Source organism: Haliotis rufescens, unplaced genomic scaffold (assembly GCF_023055435.1).
Source record: "Haliotis rufescens isolate VD_foot unplaced genomic scaffold, xgHalRufe1.0.p SCAF_32, whole genome shotgun sequence".
NCBI lineage: Eukaryota > Metazoa > Mollusca > Gastropoda > Lepetellida > Haliotidae > Haliotis > Haliotis rufescens.
Window position 1 is genome coordinate 516109 of NW_025964024.1, and position 13400 is coordinate 529508.

Consider the following 13400-nt stretch of genomic DNA (forward strand, 5'->3'; position numbering starts at 1 on the left):
TCTGGAAGGTCAACATCGAGGTCATAAGCACAGGATGTGACGTAAATGCAACCGGGAGTGACATGATCGAAACGGGAAGGGATCATCCATGTAAACGGAAGTGACAGCATAGGAATGCCAACATAACGGTATGCCAACATACCGGTATTTACTATGCAAATATCAAGGTATTGTGCATTTTCTTAACTTTTCAATGTGTTCATGAATCATTAACCGTCAGCTATCCTGAATACTAAAATGCTGGATCCAACCATACCGTCTGGAGAATTCTGGCTATGATGTGATAGAGGTAAGAAAGCAATTATCAAACAAAAGTTATCATTGTGTATAATTCTAAGAATACCACCTATATTACAGCAGGAAGAAGTCCCTCGCTGCAAGGTCTGCAAAGTATCTGAATGTGATGTATAACACACCTCGCTAATATGGTGACGTGTTTACTGAGGTGATGAGTCATCCCACACCTTACTGATCATGCCTGTTTGATCATACCTACAAGGTGTCCGAGAATGCCATGTGTAGGTAGGCATAGAGTGAGCCCACACGTTACTGATGGGGTTAACCTATTTGGTCATGTCTACAAGATAACAGATTTGGATGAGAAGAGTTCTTTTTGAAATCCCATCACATCATTATGTTATTTCCGCCACACATGTATGTAAACACTGCTTAGTATTATTTTTAGCTTCATCATCTAATATGTGTCATGCATGTTTAGCATTTTCTGTTACACCGTGTACATTCAAGGGCGATAACCATGCACTTGCACCAGTACATGTTTTGTCAGGAATCTGAAGATTTAACATATATATCTTGAACAAACAAACAAAGCAAGTATGGTGATCATAATGTTTATATATATATGTAGTCAAGGAAACATTCATTTCATCATCAGAACAAATCTTTTATTTGTAAATGTAAGTTAAATACCGAATATATATGTTTATTTGGACTCATCCCATTGTCACCCATTTTATTGTGAAGGTCAGTCCCATTAATTGTGGCCCTTTCATGTGATTGTGAAGGTCCATTGTCAGCCAATTATGACTTTGTGGAGTCTAATTCTATTGTCAACGAATTATATCAGTATGAAGATACATCAAATTGCCAACTATTCATGTCATTGTAAAGTTCCTTCCCATTGTCAACTATTCGTGTCATCATGAAGGTCTTATTATCAACCAGTTATGTCAGTGCGAAGACCCATCCCCACTGACATGGCATCTGGTTGACAGGGATGGGAGGGATTGTGATACTGATTCCTTTGGGTGACGCATACTGCCAGGAGAAGCTTCCAGTGTACCCAAGGAGGCTGACTTGTGTTCCATTAGTTGGCAAAGCTGACCCAAGGTGGAGTTGACCTGGCTGTGGCCAGTCCAGCACAATGGCATACACGATCCCAGCTCTCTGGGTGTACCTGAAGAAAGAACACGCAGTGAAGTATGAAGGAGTACTGAATCTGTGGAATTTATCAAGACAACAGTGGTGACTTTGAAAATTTACAAAGCAAGAAATGTAATCCTGAAATCCCAGCCAAGCATAATTTCTATAACAATAAAGCTGATTAAGGATTTAGGTCAGGCAGTGTTAAAGTATGACAATATTTGCAAATAATAACTATCTGATCTTGTATTACTTTTGGTGAATTTTGAAATATGAAATATGTCAAGTACCTGCCAAACACCTGGCGTGGCTGAACGTCATTTCGTACCGACCAAAGTATGAAGTCATTCTGTGCCAGCCAAGTTGTGGAATACATCAAGTACCTACCACACTCCTGGTGTGACTGTGTCATTCTGTGCCAGCCAAGGTCTGGAATACATAAAGTACCTACCACACGCCTTGTGTGACTGTCATTCTGTGCCAGACAAGATGTGGAATACATCAAGTACCTACCACACTCCTGGTGTGACTGTGTCATTCTGGGCCAGCCAAGGTCTGGAGGCGTAGATGGCGTCCCCATTCACCTTCAGCCATTGCCCCAAATGACGGAGTCTCTCCTCAAAGATTGGACTAATCATGCCATATTTGGTTGGCCCCACATTGATCAGCATGTTCCCTCCACAGCTGTAAATAAAAATAACAAAATCAGACAGTATTTGATATGTTCTGTAATTATGATAAGCAAAAACGTGGTGGCACTGAGACCTAAGATTGTGGGTTCAAGTACCAGTCCATATTATGTTTCAAGGCTGCTTAGTTCCAATTCATGCTTGTAGAAACGTCTTAGACCCACATCACCTTGGACTTTCGTCACGCAACTCACTCACTCACTGATGTATGTTTACGTTACCATTGGCGAAATGCTACTAAGTTGGTAATTCTCAACTAAACTGAAGATATATTTACACTTGTTGATGTGGATATGTTGATGTGAGATGCTGATGATCAGGGCTTTATACAGCACCTGACAGGTGTTTGCTTCATCTCTACATCGTCTGTGCAATATTGTCCCGTTAAGGTTGTGTCGACAAAATCATTCTTTGTCTTTATTTTTCCAGATCATTAAGATTCTAGTTTTGAGTGGAAATATTGTGCACCTTACAGTTTCTTCAGTTATATCTAATAGCTTCAGGATACTCATCTTACGTTCTCAATAGACAAACCTTACATTCTCAGCGCGAGTACGGGTGGCCCAGTTGCCTAAGACGTCGTAATTCGCTGTGCAGAGTTGCGTCCCTTGGGCACGCCAGAAACCTGGGTTTCTGGTCGTTGGTTCGAATCCCGGTTCGCTCCGATCATGTTTCTAGGTTTGTCAGCACTATACACATGCTCGAGGGTTTCACCAAAGTGATACACGTCTGAAACCTACATCACTTCGTGCTTTCCTCCCACGTGAAGCCGACATGCCATGTTATAACTGGAATATTGTTAAAAGTGACGTTCAATTCATTCACTCACTCACTAACTCACATTCTCAGCAGTCACTCTTTACATTGTCAATGGGCACGCCTTCGATTCTCAACAGACACCTTACATTCTCAGCAGGCACACCTTACAGTCACAGCACACACACCTCACGGTCTTTTTAAAGGATGGAAGACCAAACATGAAATAACTGCCTTAAAAGTACTAGTATATTGGGAAGCTATCTGTAGCACCCACCTCTAAATTTATTAAGTAAATACTGTTTCCTGTGTTTTTTGTTTCGGAAAGCAATGAGCAAGTCATGTTTGGGCTAGTCTGCAATTTCTACTGAAAGTCATATTCACAATGCATTTGGTGGCAAGTATCTATCACACTTTTTCCAGTGTCACACTGTTCCATCAACTTTACTCCAGTGGGGACCTGGGTTAAGGGTCATGGACAGTGGTGACTTGATTTAAGGGTTACCACACTATTTTTCTGTTGTAGGTAACGACCAAATTAATAGTGCGGAAAATTTCTCCTAATATCAACCATTTGTTCCGTGTGGCCCAAGACACATACACGTTTATCACCTGACAGTTTTAGTGTTCATACCTGACAGTTTCAGCTAGCACTGTTATAATATCGTCCATGGTCAGAAAATCATCAAGAGCAGCCTCTCGACGGAATCCCCAGGATCTCTTGTCAATTGTCATCGCATTCTCCCACTTTCTGGGCTGAAGAACTCCTTTAGCATGTAAGAACAATCAGCTGTAGTTTCGGTGAACAGAAAATCATTTGAATCTATGACAATTTGATACATTATTTTTACTTCAGAGTTTAATGAATCTATTCATCAACCACAATTCTATAATCACAATCTACATACAATAATACATTTGAAACTGCATTGTATGAAAAACGTTATGGCAAAGAATTATTAATCTAGTTTTTCCGACGAAACAGATTTCATTGGGCGTAAAAGGCAAAATGGAAGTGATACTGATAGGAAAGGATCACTGAAAATCAGTGATAACAACACGTTTTCGTGAAAAAAGATACATATGTGGTGCCCTACCAGTAGCACCCAACCTTGTCTGTATCAGCTCTTCATGTAAGAGGGTAGCCCAGTAGTAAATGCGATCTCTCATCACACGGAAGGCCTGTGTTCGAGACCCCACATGGGCACAGTGAGCTTAGTAGGTTATCAGTGATGGGTTGGGTACAGTGAATAAGGCCCATTTCTAGTATCCCCCGCCATGTTATTACTGGAACATCCCTTAATTCAGGTTTAAAGTCACTCACTCAAAAAATATGGTAATTAAGTACCTGGATTGTACCTGTCATGGCATGTCAGGAACCCTCCATGAAGACACAAGTCTCCTTTTCCCCATCTGTCATTGGTGACAACCGTATCCTTCACTGGACTGCAAAGAGAAAATATTCAGAATGGATTGTAAACCATTGTACACAGGGACTAGAGCATGTGCTGTGCTGTGCTGTGTAGTGTTTAGTCGATTTATAGTTATTAAGTAAAGTCAAAATATAGGAATATCATTCCCTATACAAGAACCCCTAAATACCAAAAATATGAAAGATTTGTGCAAAAGTGACAATTCTAGCGTGGCGTAGAATAGATTTGTTCGTCCTAGTTTCATTTCCCCACCTAAATGCTTTGCAGTTACCCATGGAATTCAATAAGGCACACTCCAATGGTACACTGGCTGAAATATGCTGAAAGAACTGTATAATATGATTTTGTCAACTGGTGTTTATCCTACTCAGTGGACAGTTGGTGTCATTATTCCTATCCATAAAAAGGACCATGTAATAATCCTAGAAACTTCAGACCAATCACTTTACTCGAAGTCTCGGGTAAAATCTTTTATAAAATTCTGTGCACTAGACTTTCTAAATGGGCTGAAAATCAAAATTGTATTATTCCTGAACAGTCAGGGTTTAGAAAAGTTTTTCAAACGGTAGAAAATGTTTTTGTAATTGATACTTTCATACAGAAATACTTATCATTATATATATAAAGGTAGACTTTATTGTGCTTTCATAGATTTGAAAGCAGCCTTCGACTCTGTTCATAGACCAACTTTATTTTATAAATTGTCGATTGGTAATGTAAAGGTTGAAAATGTTTAGACTTTTGAATAATATGTATCAAAATGTGAAGTCGTGTGTTTTGGTTAACAATAGATGTACTCCCTTCTTTGATTGTCCTTTTGGTGTACGACAAGGTTGCCAGTTGTCACCTTTCCTATTTCATTTTTTGTAAATGACATAGTACAGTTTTTGAGTGTGGATAAGCAATACTGTGTTAATTTAGACTTGCTGGATCTCTTCATACTCTTATTTGCAGATGACATTATCCTATTTGATAGCACTGTTCTCGGGTTACAAAAACGTTTAGATAAGTTGGTGGATTATTGCAATAAGTGGCAACTAAGAGTTAATTCTACCAAGAGTAAAATCATTATTTTTCGTAAGGCAGGTAGGCTTAAAAGCTATGAAAAGTTTTTTCTTAATGGCAGCCCTCTTGAGATAGTCCCAAGTTATAAATATCTTGGAGTACATTTTTCTAGCTCGGGTTCCTGGTATAAAACTCAAAAGATATTATCCCAACAAGCTTGGAAGGTAATATTATTGTTACAATCACATATGTACAATTTTCACAAACTTCCCCTGAAAATGTTACTTCGTATTTTTGATGTTAAAGTACTGCCCATATTATTATATGGCTCTGAGATAAGTGGATTTCATCCCTCTAAAGATATTTTAAATGTTCATGATAAATTCTGCAAGCTTATTTTGAAACTGAGAAGAACTGTTCCTAATATTGTAGCAAGAGCTGAACTTGGGAGATACTCGTTAAAAGTAAACCAACATCTGAAAATTATTAGGTACTGGCTGCGCGCGTTTATTAGCTCAGAACGAAAACAGTATATTATATCACACGTATGTGTACCAGTATGACCGGGCAGAAAAGGGTCTAGATTGCTGGGCACTGAAAGTTAAAAATCTGATATTTTCCTTTGGATATCGTGAAATTTAGAATAGACAATCAGTTTCTTGTATTCATTCATTTATATCCGCTTTTAGAACAAGATGTATTGATATTGATAACCAGTGTCTCTTTGAATCTTTTGACAAATTATCTTCATTATATTTGTATAAAACAATTAAGCTATCAAATGAATTTGCAAATTATTTAAGTGTTGTGAATAATGCTGCATTTAGGATTACTCTCTCACAGTTTCGCACGTCGAGCAGTGATCTTATGGTATCACAGGGTAGAAAGTTAGGTATTCCAAAATGTGAAAGACTTTGTCCATTTTGTATCATTCCAAATGTAGAAACAGAATACCATGTTTGTTTAGTTTGTCCGTTTTATGATGATCTTAGAAGAAACTTTCTGCCAAGTTATTATTATACATCTCCATCATAGCATAAATGTAAAGTTTTATTTACCACCAGTAATGCTTTTACAATCAAAAATCTTGCCAAGTTTACATTCTTTGCTCTTAAAATGAGGAGCAAGCAGTTGTCCATTATATAAACTACTAATTCTACCACCATATGTATATGGTCTCACATACCCTTGTACTGATTAGTATTGATATTACTTCATGCACTTGTGGCGCAACATGCTTGAATATATATATATATATATATATATATATATTGTAAAATGGGCCTGTGGCCTGATTTACTGAAATAAACCACTACTACTGATACACTGACCCACTAGACTTATGCCAGTAAAATAGTATTCAAGGCAAGTAAGCTTGTGGCCAGTAGATTTCTCTGCTTGAGTTGAAAGAATATGAATCTGTTGAATAATATCAATGTAATGCTGTAAAAACTTAATCCGTTATTGTTTTGGCTGTTTTTGCACTGAATGGTCAGCCACCAACCCTGCTTTGTCAGCGCTCTGTATATGTATGCAATGTCACAACGTTAATGGGCACCATGCATTTCCATCACAACCGCTGTATACCTATCATTGTAGAGCCAGGCCAGAAACTCCTTGGACCCCCAGTAGGTGTCTGGGGCTTGCGAGTCTCCGTCAGACCAAACTACGTCGGGCTTGTAGTTGTTCACAAGCTCATACAGCTCAGGAATAGTCTTTTCCTGAAATTGAACATGATGTCTTATTTTCATGGTACACCCTGTACAACCCTCCATCACATATGAACTGAACTAACCTTCCAGCTCACCCTTTCACTCACCTCTTACCAATCTGGCCAATATTCTTACAATTTGGTTTATTCATCACACTAAAAGTCTTCAGATTGTCAACGGACATCTTCTTCAATGTCAGCCAACCTAATCAGTTACTTCTTTGGGAGGCATTTAGAAGTTGGAGTACTTAGTAAGGATAAGATAAATGGATGAACAACTTCTATACTATAATTATCTATATATATATATATATATATATATATATATATAGGAGCGACGTTTCGGTGTACATTGTAGATTCTAACACCGATATCAAGCAAGTGATTATCACTTGGTTGGTAACAGTGTTAGAACCTACACCGAAACATCGCTCCTAATTGTAATAAAGAAATTGTTCATCTATATATCTTATCCTTACTTATCCCAATCTGTTGTTATAAATACTGCAATGTCATGGCGGTCGGGTAGCCTAGTGGTTAAAGCGTTCGCTCGTCACGCCGAAGACCCGGGTTCGATTCCCGACATGGGTACAATGTGTGAAGCCCATTTCAGGTGTCAACCTGAAGCTCCTTAGCAAAAAAATATCTAGTACGTCCGCCCAGGTCCCAGATGGAGTCGATAAAGAAGGTATGAACCTCTCTCAAGAAGAGCTACTGGTTAGTCAGCTAAAACCCAGTGCAAGGTCGGTCAGTGGCTGACAGGAAGGGATGTCATAGGTGCACAACTGGTCAGCACTAAAATGTCTGGAGGTGATCTTTGATCCAACAGAAGTGATGAGAGCATAAGAGGTCATCGGCAATGGAGATGATGTCACTGCAACCGGTTGTGACGTCATAGAAAGAGGTCTCTTCCGGTTATCGAAGTGACATCATTGGAACAGAACGAGATCACTCATAGCAATAGTGACGTCAATACTACCGGAAGTGACATTACAAGACCCAGAAGTGACATCACAGACCGCCAAAGAGACGCGAAATAAACTGACGTCTAAAAGAAACTTTACCAACTGAAAATATAAATTTCAGACAAAGTATAATTTTTTTTTCGATGAAGTCTATCTAAAACACATAACCTAAATACAACAATAGTGTATGCAGAAAATGTTAATCGTCTGTTACATGTTTGCGAGATAACACGCGAAAAAGTGAAAAACACGTGCACCACGGACAACTGCAAATGCACGTGCGGGAAAGGGTATAAAACGATTGCAACGGCAAGTCAGACATCCACAGTGATACAAAAACACAAAAGAAATGCCACGACTCGCAGTCGAACAACGTGAACGAGCCTTTGGTATGGTACAGATGGGAGCCACCCACGCCCATATTGAACGAACCTTCGGTTGCTCCTGTGTTGCCGTTACCAACTTGATGCAACGTTACAGACAGATGGGCGGACCGCTGACAGGCCAAGAACAGGCAGACCCAGGGTGACCACGCCCCATGGTGACCGGTACTTGCGTATCTTGCACCTCCGAAATCGCTTCCTGACAGTGACGTCATCGGCGACAAATGCCTTAGGTCACAGGGTTAGTCGACAGACAGTGGCCAGGAGACTCAGGGCTCATGGAATCAGGGCTTTTAGACCATACAGAGGACAGCTATTGACAGCGCAACATCGTCGTTTGCGATTGAGATGGGCCCGGACTGTACGACGTTGGCAACGACGTGACTGGCAGAGGGAAAGTCGATTCTGTATGTTTAGGGCTGATGGAAGACAACGTGTTTACCGCCGAAGGGGTGAACGAACGGCGGCGTGTTGCGTGCAGGAGGTCGTACCATATGGTGGAGGGAGTGTCATGGTGTGGGGAGGGATCTGTGGGCAGGAGAGGACACCGCTGGTCATCGTTGACGGAAACTTGACAGCTCAGCGTTACATGGATAACATTCTTCGTCCAGTTGTCCTACCATTTCTCCAACAGCAGCCACGTGGTGGCATTTATCAGCATGACAACGCTAGAGCCCATAAAGCCCGAATTGTCACTAACTTCCTCGCAGCCAACAACGTCAACGTCCTGCCGTGGCCTGCACGCACACCCCACAAGTCCCCCATAGAACACCTCTGGGACTTGATGGACCGTCGTGTTCGACAACGACCAAACTCTCCAGCCAACCGGCAAGAACTGATCTTGGCCCTCCAAGAAGAATGGCGTCAAATCCCATGTGACCTCATCAGAAGACTGACTTTTTCTGTGGGTCGAAGAGTTTTTGCGTGTATTGAGGCATTTGGTGGTCACACACGCTACTAATGACTTGTTATTGAACGTGAGCGATTGTTTATGTACTCTGCCTATTGTCCATGATTCTGAGAGCTCGAGTTTTGTACCACACCCAACTTTGGGGGGGGGGGGGCTCTGACGTCATTCACGGTCGAGGTATGATTGTCATTTTCAGTGTTGATTATGTTGAAATGTTGATCTTCTCAATACACTTTACTTCATGCATGTATGTTTTGTTGTTTTTGAGCAAGAGTGATTTCAAACTCTGGTAAAGTTTCTTTTCGACGTCAGTTTATAATCATATTAGCAGTGCAGGTTTCAGGGTATCGTGCCTTTTTTGACGTTTCTATGTGTTCATATTTCATTATATGTCAGCTGTCCTGGAGTACCATATGCTAGTTCCCACCAAACCCTCTGGTGAATTCTGGCTATGATGTAATGGAGATAAAGTAATCGAAGGAATTTTCAAACAATAAATGGGAATAAAACCCCAGTTACATCAGGAAGTAGTCCCTACCACCTCCGCTTTATGTCTGCATCTTTTTTGGAGTAGTTTAATAGTAAACCCGTTTCTCCCGTGTAAACATGCGTCTCCCGCCCGCGCATGCTATGAGGCATTTCGCACGATATGCAGTATCTTACTAACTCCTCATTTAGATGACTGACAGTGGAGAAGACGTCTGATGAAAATCTAAATGTTTTTAGAGTGATGATTAACCAAATTGCAGGAATATTGGCACTGATGTATTAGGGGTAAGACATTCGAAGGAAGTATCCACATTGAGAACCTTTGTTTGATTTCTGGTGTCCTCTGTCGTGATAGTAATGGAATATTGCCAAAGGTGGCATACATCACCCTCATTCACTCACACCACCTTCGCTCAACCACACTTAAACACACTTACCCAACTGACAATCCTTAAATGACATGTTTAGTTAAGCTGACCTGAGCAAACCTGGTGGTGGTGTAGTTGTTGGCCTTGTCCTGTAGATAGAGAGGGTTGAACCCCTCAAACAGAGAGTGATACAGGCCGAAGTGGAGGTCTGTCTTGCTGCGTATGGCCTCTGCCAGCTCACCTGGCAACAGATGTATTCATCAGTGACTTAGTTTGTATGTTATGTAATGTTACACTAATCAATATTCGAACTATAATCAAATATTGACCAGACAATCCAATGACTGATATTGTGAGCAATCATCCATGCTAATGGATCACCGAGGCTGACTAAATCCGATTATCCGATCCATTATGTCGCCGCCTACTGACCAACCTATGTTGCTGGCAACCTATCCTCACAGGTGAGCAACGTAGTGTCTGGAAAGCAAACAGGAAATTCTGCCATATCTGCCACTGTACCCAACACATCACTGATAACCTACTAAGCTCACTGTGCCCATGTGGGGTCTCGAACACAGGCCTTCCATGTGATGAGAGAGCGCTTTAACTACTGGGCTATGAAGACCTGTTACAGACAAGGTGGGTGCTAAAAAAAGGGCAAAACATCATTTTCATCATATTCACGAAAACTCCGCCTGTTATCGCCTCATTCGTTATTCAGGAAAAATGAATTTCACAACTGCTTATCCACATGTTGAGTCGACTAAATAGCAGATCATTACACTGACCAAGGACTGTATCCAGTGCAATATACAGCATGTACGTTCTTACCCACAATGTCACGTTTTGGTCCAACCATCTGAGAGTTCCAGTTAAAGGAGACATTCGTTGGCCAGTTGCAGAAACCTTCATGATGCTTGCTTACAAATACAATGTACCTACAACAAAACAATCATGGTGTTAAATGAGGGCATGGTCAGGCCGGTCATCTACTGCACTGTATAGGAATAGTAGCAATCATCTCATACTTAGCTCCAGAGTCTGCAAATAGCTCCGCCCATGTATTTGCATCATAGAATTCAGCTGTAAAATCTTTAGCAAAATCTGCATATGTCCAGTCTGGTCTGTAGTTTTTCTTCATGAAGTCTACGTAAGCAGCTTCCTTCCTCCCCTCCCAGCGTTCCCACAACCAGTCTGAACCAAAACTTGGTACCGAGAACACTCCCCAGTGGATGAAGATTCCCAGTTTAGCTTCATCGTACCACGACGGAAGTGGGCGGGAATCTAGGGAAGCCCAGTTGGGTTCAAAGCGAATTTCTGGACTTTCTTCATAGTGTAAAGTATTTGCTTGGATAGTTACAAGGATGGCTAGGAAAAGAGCTCCAGCTAGACGGGAAGCCATTTCAAAAGTGGTGACATGTATTGCTCTTAAGATATGACTGTGATATCATTCCGAGATGTATATGTAGGTGTGATTTGGATGAAGATCACGAGGGTAATACTATCTGGTCATGCTAAATGTGTGCTGTGCAAATGACATTGGTTGGCCTTGTCGTGTAGATACAGAGAGTGGAAATGTACAGACGAAAATGTAGATCTTAATTTTTTTACATGCTTATCGTTCCTGAGTATGTTGGAGTAATCTGAGTCAAGATAAAGCCTATGCGTAATGTGGACATGTGTTACAGCCGGCCGAGATTACTGTGATGCACAATCCCCCCACCCCCCCACCCCCTCCACACACTCACCAAACCCAACCAATCACCCACATACCCTCCCCCCCCCACACACACTCACACTACAGATCCAACCATCACCTCGGCTGATGTGGTGTGGTGGTTAGCTTTGTTCTGTAGGTAGAGATATCTGCTTCTGACAATCAATACAGTAACATGCACGAATACATATTGTGACAACTGCATCATCTTTTTTTTCAGTTTTCGGTTTCAATGATGTTTTTAGTAAAAGTATTTTGTTCTCTAAAGAAAATATTTTGAAATTTATATGGATTTCTTGACCGTTAAAATTGGAAAATCAGCCAATGTCATGTCCTAGTTTAATAAAGCATTTTTTCGATACTTATTATTTATCCTGTTACCTGATTTGAAGAAAGGTTTCAAATTATTCTGAAAGCTACCTCACCATTAAATGGTTTCGATGCAATTCCCGATGCTGACTTTTCCGTGTTTTTTTAGGTGAACCATTGACTTACCTGTGCATGTGTTTGTGACGGTTGCCACCGATGGTACAGGATACGCTCACCTTTTCGCGAATACCTAGTATCATCACTATTTGATAATGATTCATAAACACATCCTCATAAAGTCGGAGTCGTACGGTCGACTCTGCTTTTGGCAGAGACTTTTATTGAATATGAAAGGGTTGCAATGTACAATAAAACTTGTTTTTTTCAATTTCTTTATTTATGCATAACCACTTTTCGTAAAGTCACATTTCAACTTGTTACCTAAACAGCCCGCGTCTCTCTATTCTCTCAACCTTTATTCACTATTTTTATGAAAATCAAACAAGCACAAGCATCTTTGTAATCACATACTTTCTTGTTCTGCTACAAGTTTCATCCTGTAATATTTCCATACCAAATCACTTATAAATTCTAATAAAAAAATTGCAAGAGCAAATGTGTCATTTGTCCAGTCTGGTTTGTGGTTGTTCATGAAGTCCGTGCAATCAGCTTCCTTCTTCCCCTCACAGCGGTACCAGAACCACTCGGAACTAAAACACTCCCCAATGGAAGAAGATTCCCAGTTTAGCTTTACGATGCCATGAAGGAAGGGGGCCGGAGTCCAGGGAAGCCTAGTTGGGTTCATAGCGAACTTCTGGAGTTTCCCCGTTTTGAAAATCAGCTTCTCGGATAGTACCAAGGACGGTTATGAAAATTTAATGAGTACCAGCTAATGAGCTAGAAGGGGAGCCATTTCAACAGCGGTGAAATGTATTGCTGTTACGATGTATAACTGTTATTGTTATCATTTCTGTGTATGTATGTGTAATCTGGGACAAGGTCATGATGCTGATTATTTTGTCTGTGCATATGTAGTGATGCCTTGTTCCGAAGACTATATCTGCCAATGACACACAATAAAGTAAAATGTACGAATAACTATGCTGTTTCAACTATTGTTATTTTGTTCTGTTAAAAGGTTAATAGTTTGACATTTATATGGATCACTAGCCCATTGCAGATGGTCTACAAAATATCAAACCTTGGATAAGAATATTTGAGGTTCAAATCCCATTGCATAACTAAAAAATGTTTTTCCGCCACACATGCATGTCAAAAT

General features: G+C 40.5%; 1 protein-coding gene across 1 annotated transcript; it reads right to left on the reverse strand.

Moving 5' to 3' along the window:
• Window positions 1-837: 837 nt before the first annotated feature.
• LOC124149120 (alpha-L-fucosidase-like) lies at window positions 838-11584 on the reverse strand. Its single transcript, XM_046520490.2, has 8 exons — window positions 11124-11584; window positions 10927-11033; window positions 10203-10333; window positions 6854-6987; window positions 4177-4274; window positions 3463-3595; window positions 1897-2067; window positions 838-1417 (listed from the first exon to the last, which is right to left on the reverse strand). The coding sequence occupies exons 1-8, from the start codon at window positions 11495-11497 to the stop codon at window positions 1186-1188; spliced, it is 1380 nt and encodes a 459-aa protein (XP_046376446.2). The 5' UTR covers window positions 11498-11584; the 3' UTR covers window positions 838-1185.
• Window positions 11585-13400: the final 1816 nt, after the last annotated feature.

What these genes read in the sequence shown, in the direction of transcription:
- LOC124149120 (XM_046520490.2), bottom strand. Translation starts at nt 11,497, where the DNA reads ATGGCTTCCCGTCTAGCTGGAGCTCTTTTCCTAGCCATCCTTGTAACT. An exon ending in ACCAAAACGTGACATTGTGG is followed by an intron (nt 10,334 to 10,926) that starts GTAAGAACGTAC and finishes ATCTGTTGCCAG; the next exon opens with GTGAGCTGGCAGAGGCCATA. An exon ending in GTGCTAGCTGAAACTGTCAG is followed by an intron (nt 2,068 to 3,462) that starts GTATGAACACTA and finishes TTTTATTTACAG; the next exon opens with CTGTGGAGGGAACATGCTGA.